The sequence below is a fragment of the Labeo rohita genome, chromosome 5 (assembly GCF_022985175.1).
Source record: "Labeo rohita strain BAU-BD-2019 chromosome 5, IGBB_LRoh.1.0, whole genome shotgun sequence".
NCBI classification, from domain to species: domain Eukaryota; kingdom Metazoa; phylum Chordata; class Actinopteri; order Cypriniformes; family Cyprinidae; genus Labeo; species Labeo rohita.
Window position 1 is genome coordinate 13,168,322 of NC_066873.1, and position 20,970 is coordinate 13,189,291.

Consider the following 20,970-nt stretch of genomic DNA (forward strand, 5'->3'; position numbering starts at 1 on the left):
AACAATTTTGCAGTAATATTAAATAATACCTTACATCATCAACTGATATGCAGTGATTTTTAGTGGTTGTATAAAGTTCAGAGGCGTCCTAGTATAGTATCCAATGTTTGTCCTTATCACAATATTTTAATATTATCTAACAAACTTCTTTTTTAGAAACGTTTTGCATGAAAAGGGAGCATGTGCAGTCTTTGTTTAAAATATACTGGTTGCTTTATTTATTAATTTTTTTATCTAGTGCAATAGCATCCATACATTTGTTGGTGTGGCCTAAATGTCTATAGGCTTTATTTATTGGATGACTAATTATGATATATATCTTAATCAGGTTGAAATGGCAATTATTAGAAGCATAAATATACAAAAATGTATTTAAAATACATTTATTTCATGCTAAGTATAAATACATTTACATAATATGTGCTTAATAAAAATAGCCTGCAATTGTACTTTTGGTATACTAAACTGGTATATTTAAAGTCTGCTAAATTGGAACAACTAATTTTGTTCTTAATTCACTTTAATTGTGCAGAAGTAGTGCTGAAGTCCAATTAAAGATATACACACATTTGTTAAAAAGTGGAACAATTGCAAGTATACTTCATCTTGCATGTAAAGATCAATATTATTCAACGATCATACAATCCTCATCAATAGCTGCATTAAAACACATTTAAGGCTTAATATTAAGAAATGTGCATTGTGCACAAGTAGTACTCTAAATAAAGTTTAATTACAATTTTTATATCCGTAAGTTTTGAGCAATATGTCAGTAAACATGTTAATAGACTTGAACTACTTCGTATGAAATGAATGTATTTTAAATATATCACTTTTTTTACTAGGGGATGTATAAATGTATTAGAATTCAAATTTGTGGAAGTGATAAAACTTAACTTCTGAATTAATTTCAACTTAGTAAGATGCAGTTTTGTGCAGTGAACTGTGATCTCTGACCTCCCACTGCTGCAAACACCTGATGTCCTGCTGGGCTGTCAGAAGTGATTCCCTTCAGCCTGTTCAGAAAACCTTAATTAAACTTAATCATTGACACGCTTTCTTTACATTTCTGAAATGTTATTAAATCATTAACAAATTAACAGGAACTCAAAGAAGAACACCAGCTTCATACATCAAATTCATGTTAAAACAGTGTGTCGTTTATGTCAGTTTAGCTCTGGCTGCCCATGACTTCTTCATTTGTTGGAGTTAATCAGGTTTTTTGAGTAGATTAAGATCATTGGAGAGCCTCCTGCCGGGCTCGCTTGTCTATCACTCTGTCATCAGAAATCATGTCAGAATCGAGTGCACTAACCATGTAACACCTCTGGCTGTGCCCATAGGAAGAGACTTCACAGGGAATCTCTTTGGCTACAGGATCCATTCCTCCCCAAGGGGCCGTCAACAAAGAAGCCGTGTAGAGAAGGAACCAGGCTTACAGACGGCAGAGAGAGGAGATCTTTAGTGGCACACATCAGATCTGTCAGGGACAAAAGGCCATTGGCTGCAAGCCAGCAGGCAAAGTAAAGAACCTCTGTGTCTTGTGACATAAACACATAAAATGCACATGAATGGAAAGCTTTTGTTTAATGCTGCATGACTGTGTCAAAACAAACCTCACAACTTTACCCACTGTCTACTGATTAGCTCTGTTACACTAGAGCAGAGGAAAAATGCATGATGCATTTGTAATATAGTAGTAGAATAGAATTTTGAACAAATAAAAATAGAATCCCTTACGAAACAATGTGTTTTAATGTTTTTAAAGAAGTTTCTTCTGCTCACCAAGCCTGCATTTATTTGATCCAAAGTACAGCAAAAACAGTCAAATTTTGAAACATTTTTACTGTTAAGGGCAAATCCATCGTTATGGATGTGACATTTTGCGGTGTGGATGTGACATTTAAATGCTTAGAGAATGTGTGTGTTAACAATATACCGAGTCTAAACATCAGAAAAAAAATCAGTCTATGCACAAGTTTTTTTATGTTAAAAAAGGGAAATAATCATGCATTATGGATGTGACAAAATAAAGGACAGTTTTTGAGAGACTACATACTTTGTAGGATTTCTGCGAATTAAACAGCACAAACCAGACACAATAATACCCAACAAATAGAGAAGTGATGGCTCTTCACAGAACATATAATTGCTAATTATTTTAATTTTGATGTGTCTATTTATGAGTAATATGTACTGTTATGGATGTCACAAGCTTGAAAAAAGCACTATGGAAAATCTTTCACTTTTACCCTTTAAAGTAACTGTTTTCTATTTAATATATTTTAAAATGTAATTTATTCCTGTGATTTCAAAGCTGCATTTTAGCATCATTACTCAATTCACATGTGCTTCAGAAATCATTCTAATATTCTGATTTGCTGCTCTAAAAACATTTATTATTATTGTTATATTGAAAACTGCTTAGAGTATTATTTTTTTCTGGTTTGTTTGATGAATAGAAAGTTCAGAAGAACAGCATTTATCTGAAATAGAAATCTTTTATGACATTATAAATGTCTTTATCATCACTTTTGATCAATTTAAATCATCCTCGCTAAATAAAAGTATTAATTCCTATAATTTCTCCTTCCCCCTCCCCAATTTTTTTTTTTTTAATTTCCTGCTGAAAATTTAGCTTTGATCATAGGAATAAATTGCATTTTAAAATATATTCAAATAGAAAGTAGTTATTTTAAATAGTAAAAATATTTAAAAATTGTAAAAATTACTTTGGATCAAATAAATGCAGGCTTGGTGAGCAGAAGAGAAAAAAATCTGGTTGGTAGTGTATTTAATATACATACATATCTTTCAGTATATTGCAATATGTGCATGGGCCATGTATGGCTATATATTAATACATGTAAAAATATATAGCAATGAAGACAAAAACTGCACTACATTTTTTCATATACTGTTGAAACACTCAGTGAACTTCTCTTTCATGAATTAACACCTGGGTTTACATAAAGCTAAACATAAAATCATCATTGTTTGCATAGTTACACATTGCATACATGAAAATATTGTGTGATGCTATATAAGAGAAAAAGCGTTTACTTCAATCAAATATTTAAATTTTTCAATATATGAAAAGCTGCAGTTACTTATGTATTATTCAAATGTTATTCTTTCTATTTTCAGTACATTAAATAATATATTTATATCATGTAAACTAAACTATCTTGCGATTCACGACCCAAAAATTGGTTGCAGATCTGTTCTGATGTGAAAAAATAAGAGTGCTGAAGTAAAAGCAGTTTAGAACTGCTAATGTAAACATGCATTTTTCTCAATTTCTTTATTTTGCTGTTTCATTCCTCCAGTCTCAATGCTGGTAGACCTGCTGAGAGGAACTGGGGAAAAGCTGTCAGCCAAAGTTCATCTGCTCAAGTTAAAGTGGCTTCTGTAGTCAAAACTACTGTAAAGAACAATACAGAGCCTGCACCCAAAAAAAGGAGGAAAATTCACCCATCTGGTTTCAGAGGAAAAGGTTAGTGATTGTTCATCTGATTACTCATTAGTATTTAGCTCCATTCTGATAAGAGATGCAAAGAGATTTTAAACATACATTGACATTGTGCACAGTTTGCCACTAGATGGCAGTGTTGAACTACTCAGACCAATCTAATCTCTCTGTGGAGTACTTGTTTCCTCCTGCACAAGGAAACAATTCATGGGTTTTTTTAACCTTTTAACATACCCAGGGACTCCCATCCAGACTGTAAAATTGTACAACTTTAATTAATGGTTCTAAAAAACATTATTAGCTTTTATGATGACATTTTAATTTACAATCAGCTCACATAATAAAATCTTTTCCTGTTTTGAAGCATATTCTTTGCTTTTATATGTATGAAGGATGCATTAAATTGGTTAAAATTATTATTGCTATGAAATAAATAAATAAATGTACAATACCATTTAAATATTTGAGGTTTATTCACCAAGGGTGCTTTACAATTATTAAAAGTTATTATTATTAAAAATAAATAAATAGAAACAGCCAAGGTTGGGAGCTTTTGGATCCCAAAGTCAATACAAAAATTGTATTTTTTTTTACATTTTGAATTCATACACTACCAGTCAAAGGTTTTTGAACAGTAAGATTTTTAATGTTTTTTAAAGAAGTCTCACCAAGCCTACATTTTTTTAATCCAAAATACAGCAAAAGCAGTAACATTGTAAAATATTTTTATTATTTAAAATAATTGCTTTCTATTTAAATATATTTTAAAATGTAATTTATTCCTGTGATCAAAACTAAATTTTCAGCATCATTACTTCAGTCTTCAGTGCCACATGATCCCTCAGAAATCATTCTAATATGCTGATTTGCTGTTCAAGAAACATTTATTATTATTATCATTATTATCATCAATATTTAAAACAGTTGAGTCCTTTTTTCTCAAGATTCTTTGATGAATAGAAAGATCCAAAGATCAGCATTTATCTGAAATAAAAAGCTGTAACATAATACACTACAATTCAAAAGCTTGGAGTCAGTATAAATTTTTTATAGCAATAAATACTTTTATTTTGCAAGAATGCCACTCAAAAGTGATGATAAAGACTTACAGTGATTTTAAAGATTTATAATGTTACAAAAGATTTGTATTTGAGATAAATGCTGTTCTTCTGAACTTTCTATTCATCAAAGAAACATTATATAACACTCTATAACAAGATAAGTTGTTTTGCAACAACAATAATAATCAATGTTTTTAAACAGCAAATCAGAATATTACAATGATTTCTGAAGGATCATGTGACTGGAGTAAAAACGCTAAAAATTCAGCTTTGAAATCACAGTAATAAATTACATTTAAAATATATTCATATAGAAAACATAGTAAAAATATTTCAAAATGTTACTGTTTTTGCTGTACTTTGGACCAAATAAATGCAGGCTTGGTGAGCAGAAGAGACTTTAAAAAAAAAAACTTTTGACTGGTAGTGTAAGTACTGCATAACTGTTTGTATTCCTTACATTTGTAAACATTCGATTCACACTGTTTTGATTAAAAGGACTATCGGTCATTTCTCCAGTATTTGTTGGTGCAGGTTGTACTGTACATCAAGATACTCCCTTTTAAAATGATACAGTTATATATCATATACAGGAAAACAAAGATCTGGAATTCAAGTATCCCATCTCACAAATCAAAAGAAAATGTATTTTTTACTGTCTTTCGGGGAGACAGCGGATACAATAGCTGAATTAATTCGACTGAAATCCTGCATGCTCTGCACCAGCTATTTCTTGTTATTTTGAACTTGACTTGCATGCATTTTCCATGGCTGTCCCAAAGGATGCCAGGAAACAGAGCTTAACACAATGCTTTATGCATTCAACATGGTTTCGCTCTTGCAGAGAGGGATGTATTGCCATATGATAGATTCATCATGGAGTTAATTAGCATGATTATAGAGCAGTGCCAAGTCAGTGAAACCTGTGAAGTAAAGATGTAACCTCTGGAGACGGGTAGCTTTATCCTGGAATTAACGAGGCAGTGCCTGTTTGATTTCCTGTTGTGTCAATGAATGACTCACACAGATTAAAGTCCTTTAACGGACAAGAACAAAGGATTGCCCTTAAGGCTGCTTTAAATATCTTTTTTCCAAGAACAATCATATGTATTTTCAGAATGTATTCTTAGAAAGTGGCTTTCTGTCATCGAAAACAAAAACAAACACACAAAAAAACAGTTATAAAAAGACCTTTAGGACTTTTGAGGATTTCTGCACATTTCAAATATTAATTTACTGTAAATGTGATTTTTGCATTGGATCATTTAATGTTGTGTCTAAGTTGTTCAAGTCAAAGTCCGTGACAAATTCTTTGCCGTAAAGAAATCAGAAATGTTTGTAAGCTGCTTTTACATTATGTGTCATATATATTAAGATAAATAATGTAACTGATCTCAGATCAACACAAAGGGCAGCCTCAGTCAAAGGTTTTGTTTATTATGAGTACAGCAGGTGGACTTTCCCTTCCTCCCTCCCTCTCTCCCTCCCTCCACACACCCCCTTTCACTCGTTCAATGCTGCTCCCTGACCAATCGCAGCTCACCCTGCCTTATCAGTTATTCAAAATGAAAGGCGGTTGAAATTTATGCTTGTTTTCTCCTGCTGTCCTTTATCCTCCAGTGGCAACATATGCATAGTGGCAGTTAAGCTCTTGAATAGCTGTGAGGCATCACGTCTGAATTCACTTACTCTATTTCTGAGAATTCATGTGTGATGTGTGCGATTTGGGACATTTTTAAAATCAGTCTATAGCATGGACTTTCTGAAGACACAGAAAGTGACACTGAGCTGTTTCAGGCAATGGCAGAGATCATCTTTTCTTTTACAAACTCATGGTGAGTCTTTATTGAGCTACTGTATGTGTTGACAAGTGGTGCTTCTATAGCATTTAGCATCAAAAAAATTTCAACAATTACCTACAGTTTTAAATATTGTATTTTAAGTTTATACCCATCTGAAATAACCTCGCTTTTACAATTCTTAATGTTTCCAGGCTGATTCTTATTTTATTGACATTAGCTACATGTTAGTTTGGTAACAGTTGTAACAATGTAGTTTAGGGAACAATTCTCACTATTAGCTAGTTGCTTCCCAGCATGCCTTTTAATAGCATATTGACTGTTTATAAGTATGTATAAAGCACATATTAATGCCTTATTCTGTATTTTAGGTCACTTAAACCTCAAATTAAGAGTTTACTAAGGGAAAAAAATGTCATAGTTAATAGTTAGATAATAGTACAAATTGGTCCCCAAACTAACCTGTGACCGTTAGTTTTAGCTAATGAAATCAGCAAAATGTTAGTTAGCTAATATATTGGGACCAAACATGTACCTAGAATGATACGCAACCATTCAAATGTTTTGGACCAGTAAGAATAACGTTTTTAAGAAATATGATTACAGTTTAGCTCTTTTCAGCTTTAATATATTTTAAAGTGTAATTTAGTTCTGTGATGCAGATCTGAATTTTCAGCAGCCATTACTTCAGTCTTCAGTGTCACATGATCCTTCAGAAATCTTTGTAATATGCTGATTTGCTGTTCAAGAATCATTTGTTATTGTTATGTCGGCGCCCACAGGCTTGTGGTTAGTGCATCGACATACTGCGCAACTGCGCTCACTGCGCTTCCCTCTCTCATCCCAGTACTTTCCTGTCAGCTCTCCACTGTCCTCTCAAAATAAAGGTGTAAAAAGCCCTTTAATATAACTTAAAAAAAAGAATCATTTGTTATTATCAATGTTGAAAACAGTTGTTTTGCTTCATCTTTTTAATGGTTTTGTACAGTGTCTTGCAAAAGTATTCATACCTTCATGTTTTCACATTTTGTTATGTTGCAGCTTTATGTTAAACTGCTTTAAACTACTTTTTCCCCACATCAATCTGCATTCCATACACCATAATGACAAAGCACAAAACAGGTTTGTAACAACTTTGCACATTTATTAGAAATAAAAAACTGAAATGATTCCATTGCATACGTACCCATACTTGAAATTTAGCTCAGGAGTAATTACATCTCTTGTAGATGTTACTACACTTTGAGTGTAGTTAAACTGTGGCAAATTCATTTGAATGAGTATGATTTGGAAAGGCACATACCTTTCAGAAAAGGTCTAACAGCTGAAAATGCATATCAGAGCAAATACCAAGCCCTGAGATCAAAATAACTGCCTGTAGAGCTCAGAGACGGGATTGCATCAAGGCACAGATCTGGGGAAGAGTTCAGAAAAAAATTCTGCTGCATTGAAGGTTCATAGAAGCATGTAGCCTCCATCATCCATAATGTAAGAAGCTTAGAACAACCAGGACTCTTCCTAGAGCTGGCCTCCTGGCCAAACTGAGCAATTGATGGAGAAGGGGCTTGGTTATACTGGTGACCAAGATGCTGGTGGTCACTCTAGTTGAGCTCCATGATCATATACTGTATGCAGATAGAAGTGACCTACAGAAGGACAAACATTACTACAACACTCCACCAATCTGGTCTTTATGGCAGTGCAGCCAAACTCAATCCTCTCCTCAGTGAAGACACATGAAAACTCACTTGGAATTTGCAAAAAAGCACCTAAAGGACCCTCAGACTGAGAAACAACATTCTCTGGTCTGATGAACCTCACTTCCAAGCATCTTGTTTGAAGGAAAGTAGGCACTGCTAATCACCTGCAGAGTACTATCCCAAAGTGAAGTGTGCTGGTAGCAGCCTCATGCTGTGGGGCTGTTTTTCAGTGGCGGGGACTGAAGGACTCGTCAGAGTAGAAGGAAAGCTCAGTGCACCGGAATATAGAGATAGCCTTAATGAAAACCCAGTCCAGAGCATACAGAACCTCAAACTGGGCTGAAGATTCACCTTCCAACAGGACAATGACCCTAAGCACACAGCAAGAGTGTCTTATAGAGTGAGTGAATGTCCTTGAGAGGCCAAGCCGGAGCCTTGGCTTGAACGCTTAAAATATTTCTGGAGTAACCTGAAAATGTCTGCGAGCCCCCATCCAAGCTGACAGAGCTTGAGAGATGAAGAATGGCAGATAATTGCCAAATGCAGATGTGCAAAACTTGTCGCATCATACTCAAAAACACTTGAGGCTGTAAAGGTGCTTCAACTAAGTACTGAGTTAAGGGTATGAATATTTATGCAATGTACTTATTTCAGTATTTTATTTTTTATAAATTTGCAAAGTTGTCACAAATCTGTTTTTTGCTTTGTCATTATAGTGTATGGAGTGTAAGTTGATATGGGGAAAAAGTCATTTAAAGGAGTTTAAAATAAGGCTGAAACAACAACACGATGAAGGGTATGAATACTTTCGCAAGGCACTGTATAACTGCTATAACAATATAAGCACTCAAATTAGTGTTCATACAATCATTCATTGTTATAAGTTACTTAATCAACCATTTAATTCTATGTTGCTGATTTTAGTATATGATACTTTATTTATTTAGGTTACTTTTTCTGTTTTTAATCATTCAGTCAGTTTGTGGACCGCTTTATGTTGTTTTACTGGCCCAGTAGTCCACGGATAACAGTTTGAGATCAATAAAAAGACTTTAGATGTCATTTGTTTGACTGCACATGTTCACAGCATTGTGGCTGAAAATGATCTGATGACCAGTCTTTGCTGCAGCTCCGGAGGAAATATGTGTGTCAGTGCGCATATTAGTGAAACACCAGCTGCTGAGTCAGCTTTTTAGACTCATTTGTTATGCTCTAATAATTTGGACTCTTAATTACACCATTACACATAAAATAAATACACAAAATCATCATATCTAAATGGCTTCTGAAGGATCATGTGACATTTAAGATACTAACATTAAAATATTATACTGACCCCAAACTTTTAATCAGTTATTTATTATTGACCGGAAAAGTCAAGTCATGGAAATTCATGTGGCATGTGGGAACCCTGTATCTGTGATCATCATTTGTTTTTGGGTTATTGCTGTATGCATCATTTTTTTTTCCCCCACTGACCACAGGTCAACTCAAGCTGACAGTTACTCCGGGCAGCGGGTGGCTCTATGTTCAAAGTAAGCATTTCTCTGAACATTTTAGAGTTTAAGAATTTGTTTTTCAAATGAGACTGCTTCACATATATTATATCAAATTTTAATAAACCGGTTGTACTTGTGCTTAATTCATACAGGAAATCTTACATTCATTAAATGAGAATTGAATTACTCAGACAGCATATTCTACTCATGATCTCATGTTTTTTTCACAGTTTTGGAGGCCAGGGGACTCATGGGAAGAGAGTACAAACCATGTGACTCATATGTAAAGGTGGGCATTTTGGCATATGCAGATAAGGTCTGGAGCAGACGGTATTTAGATGACATATGAGGTCATGTGACTGCAAGCCTCATAAAAGAACTCAAACCCAATTTTTCTCAGAGGGACAGCAGTAACTTTCCCAGTCGCTGTTGGTGATGATGTGCTATTATTTTTGTCATTATTTAACGCTTAATCCTCTGTGGACGTCTGCCCTTGAAATGAACCCGTTTTCATGTCAGCCTGAGCAGGTTTCAGGCATGAGAAAGCATCAGTTGTGTTGGCAGCTGTCCGCTCAATTCCAGATTCAAGTGTTGATTGATTTTCTCTCAGAATATGATGAATATATCCTCTAGCAATGTTAAACTAGTGGACTTAATAGCAACCACCAACACGTGTTTATTTATTCCAGATAAGCATTGCTCCAGATGTTGACCACAGCAAGCGATGGAAGACCAGGACCGTTCTAGACTGCAAGAGTCCTGTTTTTAACGAGACGTTTATGATGTAAGTGATTCTTTTAAAGCTTTATTGCTCGCTACAGACGGAGCACTTGTATTATGGTGTTTAAAAAGAGGAAGTGAGAAGTGTCGTGTTATCTTATGGTTGAATAATTTATGTTAAACATCATGTGCTCTTTAACCTCCTGTCTGACAGCCTCTGTATCTTATTCAGTCTTTCCGAAAGAGACCTTAGGGCTGAGTCTGCTGTCTCTCTTTTGTTAGCTGAAAAAGAGGCTGTCTTTTTGAAGTCTTTGGAGGAGAAGGCCATTGTGATTTTGGATGAAGCTGGACATTGATGAATGAGCTTTTGAAGTGTTGCATTTGTGTTGCAGAGATGTGGATGAAGACGATCAGAAGAAGAGGCTGCTGTTAACAGTGTGGAATCGCAATCGGACATCCAGGTAGGACTTTATCATCCTTTTTCACTCACGTGTTGATTTTCTATATAAATACAGCTGTATGTAAAGGCTAATTGTACATGTATGCATTTAATCTTCATGCTGCAAAAGACTCTCAGCAGTGCCACAATCACTCAGTACAAAATCAATACGTTATTGGCTGTTTTTATTTATACCAGCAGCGTCGTTGGACGGCGAGCATAATCTAAATGGGGTTAACTGATATAAATGTGACAAGACTTTATCAGGAGTTCAAAAATTCCTGCCTGTTGTTGTGTTTTAGAGTGTTTGATTTTGCCCACAGGCGCAGTGACTTCCTGGGTTGTATGAGTTTTGGTGTCCACTCCCTCATCACCTCATCTAAGGTAAATATCCTGTTGTTAACATTTGCCCATAGCGTTTTTACCCTGCTGTGTTTTGAAAGTCATTTGAATTTGTGTTTTTATCAGTATGACAGAAGGATGTACGGTAGTTGTAGTACAGTGGCTATTGCTTTTTTCCTTCCAACACCCATACATTCATTTTAAAAAGACTAAACTAAAAAAAACAAATAAGCATATATGAGTAAGCGTATTTTATATTATGGTATGGTATTTTATGTACAGTTGAAGTTAATTATTTTAAAAAAATAAGAGGGATCAAACAAAATGCATGTTATTTTTTATTTAGTACTGACCTGAATAAGATATTTTACATAAAGGATATTTACATATAGTCCTCAAGAGAAAATAATAGTTGAATTTATAAAAATGACCCTGTTCAAAAGTTTACATACACTTGAGTCTTAATACTGTGTTGTTACCTGAATGATCCACAGCTGTGTTTTTTTGTTTAGTGATGGTTGTTCATGAGTCCCCTGTTTGTCCTGAACAGTTAAACTGCCTGCTGTACTTCAGAAAAATTCTTTAGGTCCCACAAACTCTTTGGTTTTTCAGCATTTTTGTGTATTTGAACCCTTTCCAACAATGACTGTATGATTTTGAGATCCATGTTTTCACACTGAGAACAACTGAGGGACTCATATGCAACTATTACAGAAGGTTCAAACACTTACTGATGCTTCAGAAGGAAAAACGATGCATTAAGAGCTGAGGGGTGAAAACTTTTTTAATTTAAAGATTAGGCTAAATGTAACTTATTTGGTCTTCTGAGAAACATGTAAGTATCTTCTGAAGCTTCTGAAGGGCAGTACTAAATGAAAAAAAATATGATATTTAGGCAAAATAAGGAAAATATACACATCTTCATTTTGCTCAAAAGTTTACACCCCTGGCTCTTAATGCATCGTGTTTCCTTCTGGAACATCAGTGAGCATTTGAACCTTCTGTAACAATTGTGTATGAGTCCCTCAGTTGTCCTCAGTGTGAAAAGATGGATCTCAAAATCATACAGTCATTGTTGGAAAGGGTTCAAATACACAAAAATGCTCAAAAACCAAAGAATTTGTGGGACCTGAAGGATTTTTCTGAAGAACAGCAGGTAGTTTAACTGTTCAGGATGAACAAGGGACTCATGAACAACTATCACTAAACAAACAAACAAATAAAAAAAAAAAACATCTGTGGATAATTCAGGAAGCAACACAGTATTAAGAATCAAGTGTGTGTAAACTTTTGACATGTAAATGTCTTTAATGTGAAATATCTTATTCAGGTCAGTACTAAATAAAAAATAACATGCATTTTGTACAATCCCTCTTATTTTGGTAAAATAATTAACATTTAAGTAACATGTATGTAAACTTTTGACTTCAGCTGTATAGAGATAGCATGTGTACAGAATGTGACTCATTTAATGTAACTCTAAGAATAAAATAATAAATAACAGTAAAAATAATACTATTATATTTTAAAATAACAAGTGAGCATTAAATAATACATAAAAACATTTAAAATACAATGCTAATATTTACATTTTTTACTTGTTTATTTTCATATGGATTTTAATTATTGTCAAACCAAACTTGTATTTTGGTGGGTTGCCGGCAAGTAAGTACGCCTGTTTTAACGCTCCCGTGTGAAACGCGTCAGTGCATGAATGAAATGTCAAAATTTTGTGTTTTGCTCTCAAACTGGAAGCGCATAGCCTAGTTTTATGCTTTCACTTCGACTGAAAATCTAATACTGTGTAACTGTCGATCTGAAACGGTTAACAGCTGTCAGCCATGTTGGTACCCAAATGACCCAACGAATTTTTTTTTGGTTGTGGTCACGTATGTGACTTATGTGCACCCCTGAAGAAAAATTATAACTGTACACTCACTTAAGTGTGTACTTTTCTTTTATTATCAACATTTCGGAGTGAAAGCCTTCATGAGGATAAAACTTTGCTTTGTCATGCTTTATTTTAAGGTCCAGTTCAAACTATTAACTATAACTTTTGCCTCAATAAACTAATTTGCTGCTTATTATTAGTTAGTAAGGTAGTTTTAAGTTCATGTATTGGGTAGGAATAATGATGTAGAATATTGTCATGCAGAATAGGTGCATTGTAAGTACTAATAAACAGCTAATATTTTAATAATAGGCATGCTAATAAGTAACTAGTTAATAGTGAGAATTGTTACAAAATGGAGAACAATATAAGTAGAGCAGATAATCACTTCCAGGTGAGGATAACAATTAAGCAAGAAAAAAAAAGTGCACCCTTGGACATAGATATTTGTGATCACGGATTGTATACCGAACAGTAATGGTGTGAGTTTAGGCTTGGGTTTGGGAATTATCTTGAGGGAGAGCCTGCTGGTGACACAAAAACGACACACACTGCATGTACATGTTCTGAATTAGTGCAGTTCAGCAATTATTTATATAACATGTACACTATTGTAAAATGTGACTGAAATGGAAAGCCAATAGTGATATATTAATAAACAGATTTTTCTTTGTACGTCTACTTGCGTAGATGTATTGCCATGACAGAACATCTATTATTTAACCTAAAAACTACTTTCATTGGTTCACAACTCAATTCTGACTTGCTTTAAGAAAGCTGGCATTTTATATTTATTAAATGTTCTTCTTAATTTCATTCTCCTCTTGTCAAAGCATTTCCTCCACACCATCGTCTAATTACAGAGTGGGGGAAGTGGCGACGGGACTGCTCATTGAGGCTTGAAAAATGACCTACAATTACCAAAAGCAGCACACCGCAAACACGCCAGCATAGTGGCTTATTCTGCATGTCCGCCTGCACAGAAAAACTGTTCCTTTACATTACGTCCCGTTGTCAGATTCAGGAGTGTTATACTCATGTGTTAAGACAGTAAATCCATTCTCAGAGGCTGATTTTTTTCAGAAAAATTAGATCAAGCCCAATGGATGTTTTATATAACACTTTGCCATCTGGCTGAGCGGGAGAGTAAAATGGGCATCAGCTGTTTACAGCTGCAAAAGTCTCAAAAACACACACACGGAGCTGAGGACAACCACAGGGCCTGATTTTAACACTGTCCCTATGAGGGACGCAGTAACACATCAACAGATATTGGGATTGCAAAACCTCGCGAAGGAAAGAGCATCTTCTTCTCATGGCTCTCTATGTCTGATTGTGTTTTTCACATTTTCTGCTGACAGGAGATCAGAGGTTGGTATTATCTCCTGGGAGAAGAGCTGGGCAGGAGCAAACATCTCAAAGTGGCCTCACGTCACATCAGACAGACCGCCGGTGAGATTAAATACAGCTTCTCTCTTTTTTTTCTGTCTTTCGCTGTTGGATCGTAGCCACTCTCTGATAGCCTTTTGCTGTAAAGATGGACAAATTGCACATGACAGTTTTTCCTCAGCAACAGTAAAGCAGATGACAGCAGATATACTTGACATTGCTGAAACCAAACAAGCTTGAAGTTACTTTTGAATGTTTTACTTCTCGCCAAATGCTGTGGTGAATTAACAAGCAATGCCTTGTACTTTTTAGAGGGATATAGAGGGCTCGGTGTTGAAACGTACAGCATCCCTGTGGAGAGGCGTAACAAAGAGCCGGGGGCCGGGGGGGCCGGCACAGTGTGCGCCACGGGAATAAGTTGAGAATTAAAAGGCTGAAGCGTCATGATGTGTCTAAGTCAGATTAAATCCACTTTAGAGATCTTGTCTACCTCCCTCTGCCATTTCGTAATGACCTTCGCAATGAAAATGAAAAAATCATGGTTCATCTGGTGTAAGAGATCATCTTAGTTATTGCTCACGAAATGAACGATTTTGCTCCTGGGGTGTGTACGAAATGACACGTGTCCCGTCAGAGAAATTCAGCCGAGATTAAGTTTGATTAGAGAGAGAGAGAGAGGGGTGTAGGACAAAAGAGAGAGAGAGAGAGAAAGAGAGGGGGCTTGAGTCAAGGCACTGGGCTGACTTTAATAGAGAGAGCCAGCTGTATTGTATCCCTCTTGAATGCTGTTTCCATGAAGAATGTTTAAAAAGGCATTGCTTCTTGGGAGCGTAATCTCTATGGTTACAAAGTGGGGGAGCCTGTCGCGGGTTGTCGGGGTGGGGGTGCCGCTTTTAGGGGAGTAGGTTTCTTTCTCTCTCTGTTGTGGGGCAGTCAGCTCTGTGTCACAGGGATTCAGGTTGAGTTCATCTCTCATGGTGCAGACACACGCACTTTCAGCTCAAGCCTGCAGACAGCGTTGACCGGATTCTGCTGTCCTCTCTCTGCAAGAGTGCTGGAGTAGAGAGATTTCTACCTAGGGCTAAGATGTACTCAAAGAGCAATCTCTCGGCCTGGGACTCGTGGGACTCTCTTGTGTATCTTTCAGAAGCTGCTGCGACCAACTATGAAGCTGGACCCGAGACCGCAAGTCCAGAGAACATGCAGTCATTTACAGTAAGTGTCATTTATAGCATTGCATTTGAATTTTTTATTTATTTGAAATGTACGTTTTTTAGATTTGCGTTTTTTTTAACCCAAAATGCGCTTGGACATGCTTGAAGGGATGTTAACATCTTAATTAATATATTTTTAAGCTATTTTAGAGCTTAGATCAGATAGAAATAACACATTTGACTTTTTACCTACATTTAACATTTTGGGTGATTTTATAGTTTGTCAGAATTTTGAATGTGTAGCTTCTATGAAAAAATGATTTTAGAATATTTGAAAATATTCTGATAATGTTTTGTAAGAATTCTTTAGTAGTCACAGGAAGGAATGGAATGTTATTTACAGTTAATATTATAATTTTCTTGTAATTAATTTTGGAATTATTATGAATCTTCAGTGCCTCAGTATCAACCAGTTTATGAGTTTAAATTTAGACAGACCTTAAAATGTGTTTAAAAATGTTATTTTATAGTAATATTTAAATTTGCAATAAGGTACCCTACTATTAGCTAATGTGTTAACTAACATGAACAAACAATAAACAATACATTTATTTCACTAATTATTAATCTTAGTTAATAAAAATACAGTAGTTCATTGTTTGTTCATGTTAATTCACAGTGCATTAACTAAGGTTAACGCAACTTGTGATTTTAATAATGCATTAGTAAATGTTAAAATTAATATTAACTGTATTGTTCATCCCTAATTCATGTTAACTAATGTAGTTAACTAATGATAACTAATGAACCTTATTGTAAAGTGTTACCAAATTATAATACAGTATTAATTTTTTCACATTTTTTAAAAATATTTTTAAATTTCATTTTAATTTCAGTTTAGGTTTTAATCATTTTGTTGTTTTATTTATTAATTCATTCATTCATTTTTATTAGTTCTTTACATATTTTTATTTAGATTTTCAGTTTTACTTTCGATTTTTCTTTTTTTAAGTTTAATCATTTAATATTCATATTTTGTTTTAGTTCAGCTTTATTTCAGTTGCTGATTTTTTATAGTTTTAGGCTTGTTGGGAGTAAATTGCTTCGGCTATGGCGTTGGAAACTATTATTGCAGACTTATGCTAAGCTAACAACTGTACCCGCTAATGATGCTGCATGTAGTTAAAAGAGTTTTTCAGTCATCAGATGTGACTCCATCAGCTTGGGAATACAAGCAGCTCAATGGCGTGCGCTGACGTGACGGACAGTAGAAATATGAGGAGGTGTGTGGATGTGCTTTCGGTTAAGTGCGACACACACACATTCTCGCTCATTAAAACCCTCCCATCCACTTTAGCGAGCAACTTTTCCCAGGACTGTTCTCCGCCCGCTCTGTTCTCCTCAGACAAAGCTGGGAAACGGGAAAAGCCAACAAAGTGGCTGCAATAGGAAGCCCAATCCCGCACAGTGTTTATGATTTATCCCTGTTTGATTCCCGCTCCGTTGACACTCTTGCTGGTTCCCTGCATTTTTACGTGGAGGCCGGTCAAATACTAGGCTAATCATTCTTCCATTTCCTTCCTCTCTTCCCGTAAATCCATTTTTCAGATTTCTTACTTGACTTTCCAGGGGTTTCTGATTAACTGGTTCAAACTGGAACATCAGTGATTGCGTGATGTAAGAGATAAACAAACTATGGATTATGGTAAAGCAAATGCTTTGCTGAAATGACTGTGTTGGTTTTACACAGATCCTGTATTTTGGAAATTTCAGCAGTGTTTTCGTGAATTGAGGTGTTGTGCAAGGGTTGGACGTCCTCCACGTCTGTCAGCATATGCTTGTCCAGCTTCTCATTAAACAAACATCGAATGTACTTTAATGTCTGTGGCTCGTAATGAATGTTTGTGTTTACACGAAATCAAGCCTATCTGAGTGAGCTCCGTCTCACTGTGCAGAGAGAGTGAGTTCAGCCACTACTGTTGAGAGCAACTCAGGAAACATGTTGGCTTATCGAGCACAGACATACTGCCTGGCCACTGGCTGGGGGGGTGGAAGGTGGTTTCCTGTCATTCTTCTGCTCAGAGCAGTTCCCATGAGTGGGCATGCATAGCCGCACTAGAGCAACTGCGAAGGGAAGCAGCATCACCTGTGTGACTTTACTTTTATTTAAGACACCGAAGCGAGCGCCGTAGATGTAGGTGGACGTATATGCGGTGAGCGATGCATACCATCCACGGTCTGTGCCGGCTCTGCATCGAACGAAACTTGCCACAGGTTTGTCCCTCTGCTTTTTCTTGGCTTTGCTTCTAGTGTTGTTGAAGAGTTATGATGTGTTCGGTCTGGGATAGTACTCATGAAATTACTCCAATGGATTTGGATAAAAGTGTCAGCTGAAGTAGTAGTGAGAGTTCAGACCTTTCCGTTATATTATAAAGGTTGGGAATGATGAGGGTAAACAGACTGGTATTGCCGTGCGTAATGGAAAGGCTCAAGCATGAGATGCATCTCTCGCTCCCCAGGGCTGGATGAATTTATCAATAAGGGGTTAGTCAATATAAGGCAGAAATATTAGAAGTAAAAGTGGGGTTGGGGTCAAGGAGGGTTGCCGGATGGCTGGTTACATGAGTGAGGTAAGCAGACGCTTATATATCCTTGTGCTGTGATTGACAGGACTAGATGAATAGGGTGACCAGATGGGGTGAAGGGTGTGATTTTATCTGAAGTTCTCATCCTGGCTTGTTTATAATGATAGGAATAACAGTTGTTACAAAAGATTGAGGATGTAGTATGTAGTTTATTTCATTAAAACATGAGAAAGTGTCTTATAGTTTAGTTGGTGCATTATATTACTGTTTAGTGTGTTTTAGCGTTTTTCTTAGCCACCTTCGACCTTATTTTATTTAGTTTTACATTTGAATAAACCAAATGCAAAGAACATAAATAATGTTACAAATGTGTTTGTAAATGGTGACATTTACATGTAAGTTTAATTTAATTTTAATACATTCTAATATAATATAATATAATATAATATTATATAAAAATCACATTTTTTAAAATAAATAATAATAAATATATCTGTAAATTTACATGTACATTCATCAATTTTAATAAAAATTACCATATTTAATATAATATAAAAATTGTGATTTTTTTTAAATAAATAATATTGAATGTATCTGTAAATGTACATGTATATTAATAAATTTTAACAAAAATGACATACATTAAATTAATAAATACATTAACTCATCATAAAACCATAAAAAATTAAAACAATATATCATATCATATAATATAATTAGGCCGTTAATCGTGATTGATCACATGCAGAATAAAAGTTTGAGTTTGCCTAATATATGTGTGTGTACTTTGTGTAATTATTATGTATATATAAATACAAGCACATTCATGTATATATTTAAGAAATATTTACAAGTATATGTATTTATTATCATTTTTATTTATATTATATATAAATAAAATATTTTGTACATAAATAACATATTTTTCTTAAATATATACATGAATGTGCTTGTATTATACATAATAATTACACACAGTACACACACACATATTAGGCAAACTCAAACTTTTATTTTGTATTCGATTAATTACGATTAATCGTTTGCCAACTGTAAATATAATATAAAAACCGTGATTTAAAAAAAATAAGAAGAAGAAATGTAACAAAAATGATCATACATTAGAACAATAAATCATCATAAAACCATATAAACATAAATATAATATAATAATATATAAAAATCATGTTTTTTTTGAGTAAATAATAATATCCATAAAAAAATCCATAAACATTTAAACAATAGAATAGAATAGAATAGCCATATGGCAAATAAATTAACAGATTTTTTGAAGACTTAATGAAGGTGAAATTATAAGCAACTCAGTTTGCATGGACAAAGAAACACCTTTCCTTATTTGGAACCACAACCAATCCAAAACATGGTAGCTAGAACATTGAGAATACTTAGTCGGCCAAAAGCAGGACATATTTACATTTTTTGTGAATTGTTGGGAAACTAGGACAACACCTCATAAAATCAGGTCGTCTACTCTCTCTCTTCAATTTATATTAGAACATTTCTTCTCTGGATTATGGCATAATGTATGAGTATTGTCATAACAAGAGCTAGTCCACATTCAGTAATGCTATTACTTTGACTACACTGATCGCACAGGTGAGTTTCAGTGTTTGAACTCGAAGGAAGCGGTGGAAAAGGGAAACTCAACAGTTTGATGTGGATAATTATTTCATCACAGCAATTAATGGAGCTTGTAACGAGGGCGACCACGTCGACCCAGAGGAGAAAAGAGGAATGGCAGTGAAAGTCCTAAAGCTGTCATCACTTTTTCTCTTTTTATTCTCTCTCCCTCCCCAAACAAGGCTCTTTGTTGTTGTGCGGTCAATGTCATGTTAAATGTGAGACGCCCCCCTCCCCTTCAACATTTCCTATTTAGTTTGGCTCCAGCTTCTGTTGACATTTTGAACTTCTACTGTCCAAATATTCTGTCTCTGCTGTTTGTCAGTGCCATGGCAGTTTTCTCCCCCCGTCATTTCCTTCTCTTGCCAGGGAAAAAGAAAGCCCCCTGATCACCCAGCAACCCTGACTAATTTCTCAGCTTGTAGTTTTTAATATCCCTGACTCTTCGGTGCTGTGGCATTTCAGTCTTCGTGCTGCTGGGGTACAGTGGCGCTCTGGGGGGGATGTTTGTTTCTGGCACACACACACACACAGACACACTCCCTGACCCGGTTACTGTGAGGCCTTACACTGTACTCCTACTGTGAAAGGTCCATCTTCTTGAATGTTCCTTGAGGTCACCTTCATTTCAGTCCATTCAAAAGATATATTACATGGAGTATTTTTTAGAGAATTCTATAGTTCAATGATGTTCATTGAATGTAATTTGATTTTATTAGGCGTGAACCCCAATTTTTATTGTTTATTCTTTTTGATAAGATTTTTAAAATGTTTTAAAAGAAGTCTTTATGCTCAAATACTGCATTTATTTAATACAGTAAAAACTGTATAATATGTGACCTTGGACCACAAAACCAGTCTTAAGTCGCTGGGGTTTATTTGTAGCAATAGCCAAAAATACATTGTATGGGTCAAAATTATTGATTTTTCTTTTATGGCAAAAATCATTAGGAAATTAAGTAAAGATCATGTTCCATGAAGATATTTTGTAAATTTCCTACTGTAAATGTATGAAAACTTAATTTTTGATTAGTCATATACATCGTTAACAACATTATTTGAAGAACTTTAAAGGTGATTTTCTCAATATTTTGATTTTTTTGCACCCTCAGATTCCTGATTTTTAAATAGTTGTATCTCGGCCAAATATTGTCCTATCCTAACAAACTATACATCAGTGAAAAGCTTTTTTATCCAGCTTTAATATGTCATATTTTGAAAAAATAACCCTTATGACTGGTTTTGTGATCCAAGGTCACATATTGTGTATTTTTACAA

At 34.9% G+C, this 20,970-nt stretch overlaps 1 protein-coding gene across 4 annotated transcripts in view; it reads left to right on the plus strand.

Annotated features, from left to right (window-relative positions):
* LOC127165650 (regulator of G-protein signaling 3) overlaps positions 1–20,970 on the plus strand; it is a 51,765-nt gene that overhangs the window by 1,018 nt on the left and 29,777 nt on the right. Inside the window, exons 2-10 of one of the 4 annotated variants that reach the window (XM_051110473.1) lie at positions 1,344–1,523; positions 3,330–3,496; positions 9,517–9,567; positions 9,762–9,820; positions 10,221–10,315; positions 10,644–10,712; positions 11,014–11,074; positions 14,285–14,375; positions 15,460–15,527. In XM_051110473.1, the coding sequence (XP_050966430.1) occupies positions 1,344–1,523; positions 3,330–3,496; positions 9,517–9,567; positions 9,762–9,820; positions 10,221–10,315; positions 10,644–10,712; positions 11,014–11,074; positions 14,285–14,375; positions 15,460–15,527 (841 nt within the window). Of the gene's footprint in view, positions 1–1,343; positions 1,524–3,329; positions 3,497–6,190; positions 6,369–9,516; positions 9,568–9,761; positions 9,821–10,220; positions 10,316–10,643; positions 10,713–11,013; positions 11,075–14,284; positions 14,376–15,459; positions 15,528–17,575; positions 17,741–20,970 lie in introns of those variants that run through there. The other 3 variants (XM_051110475.1, XM_051110476.1, XM_051110477.1) reach the window with 3 other exon arrangements.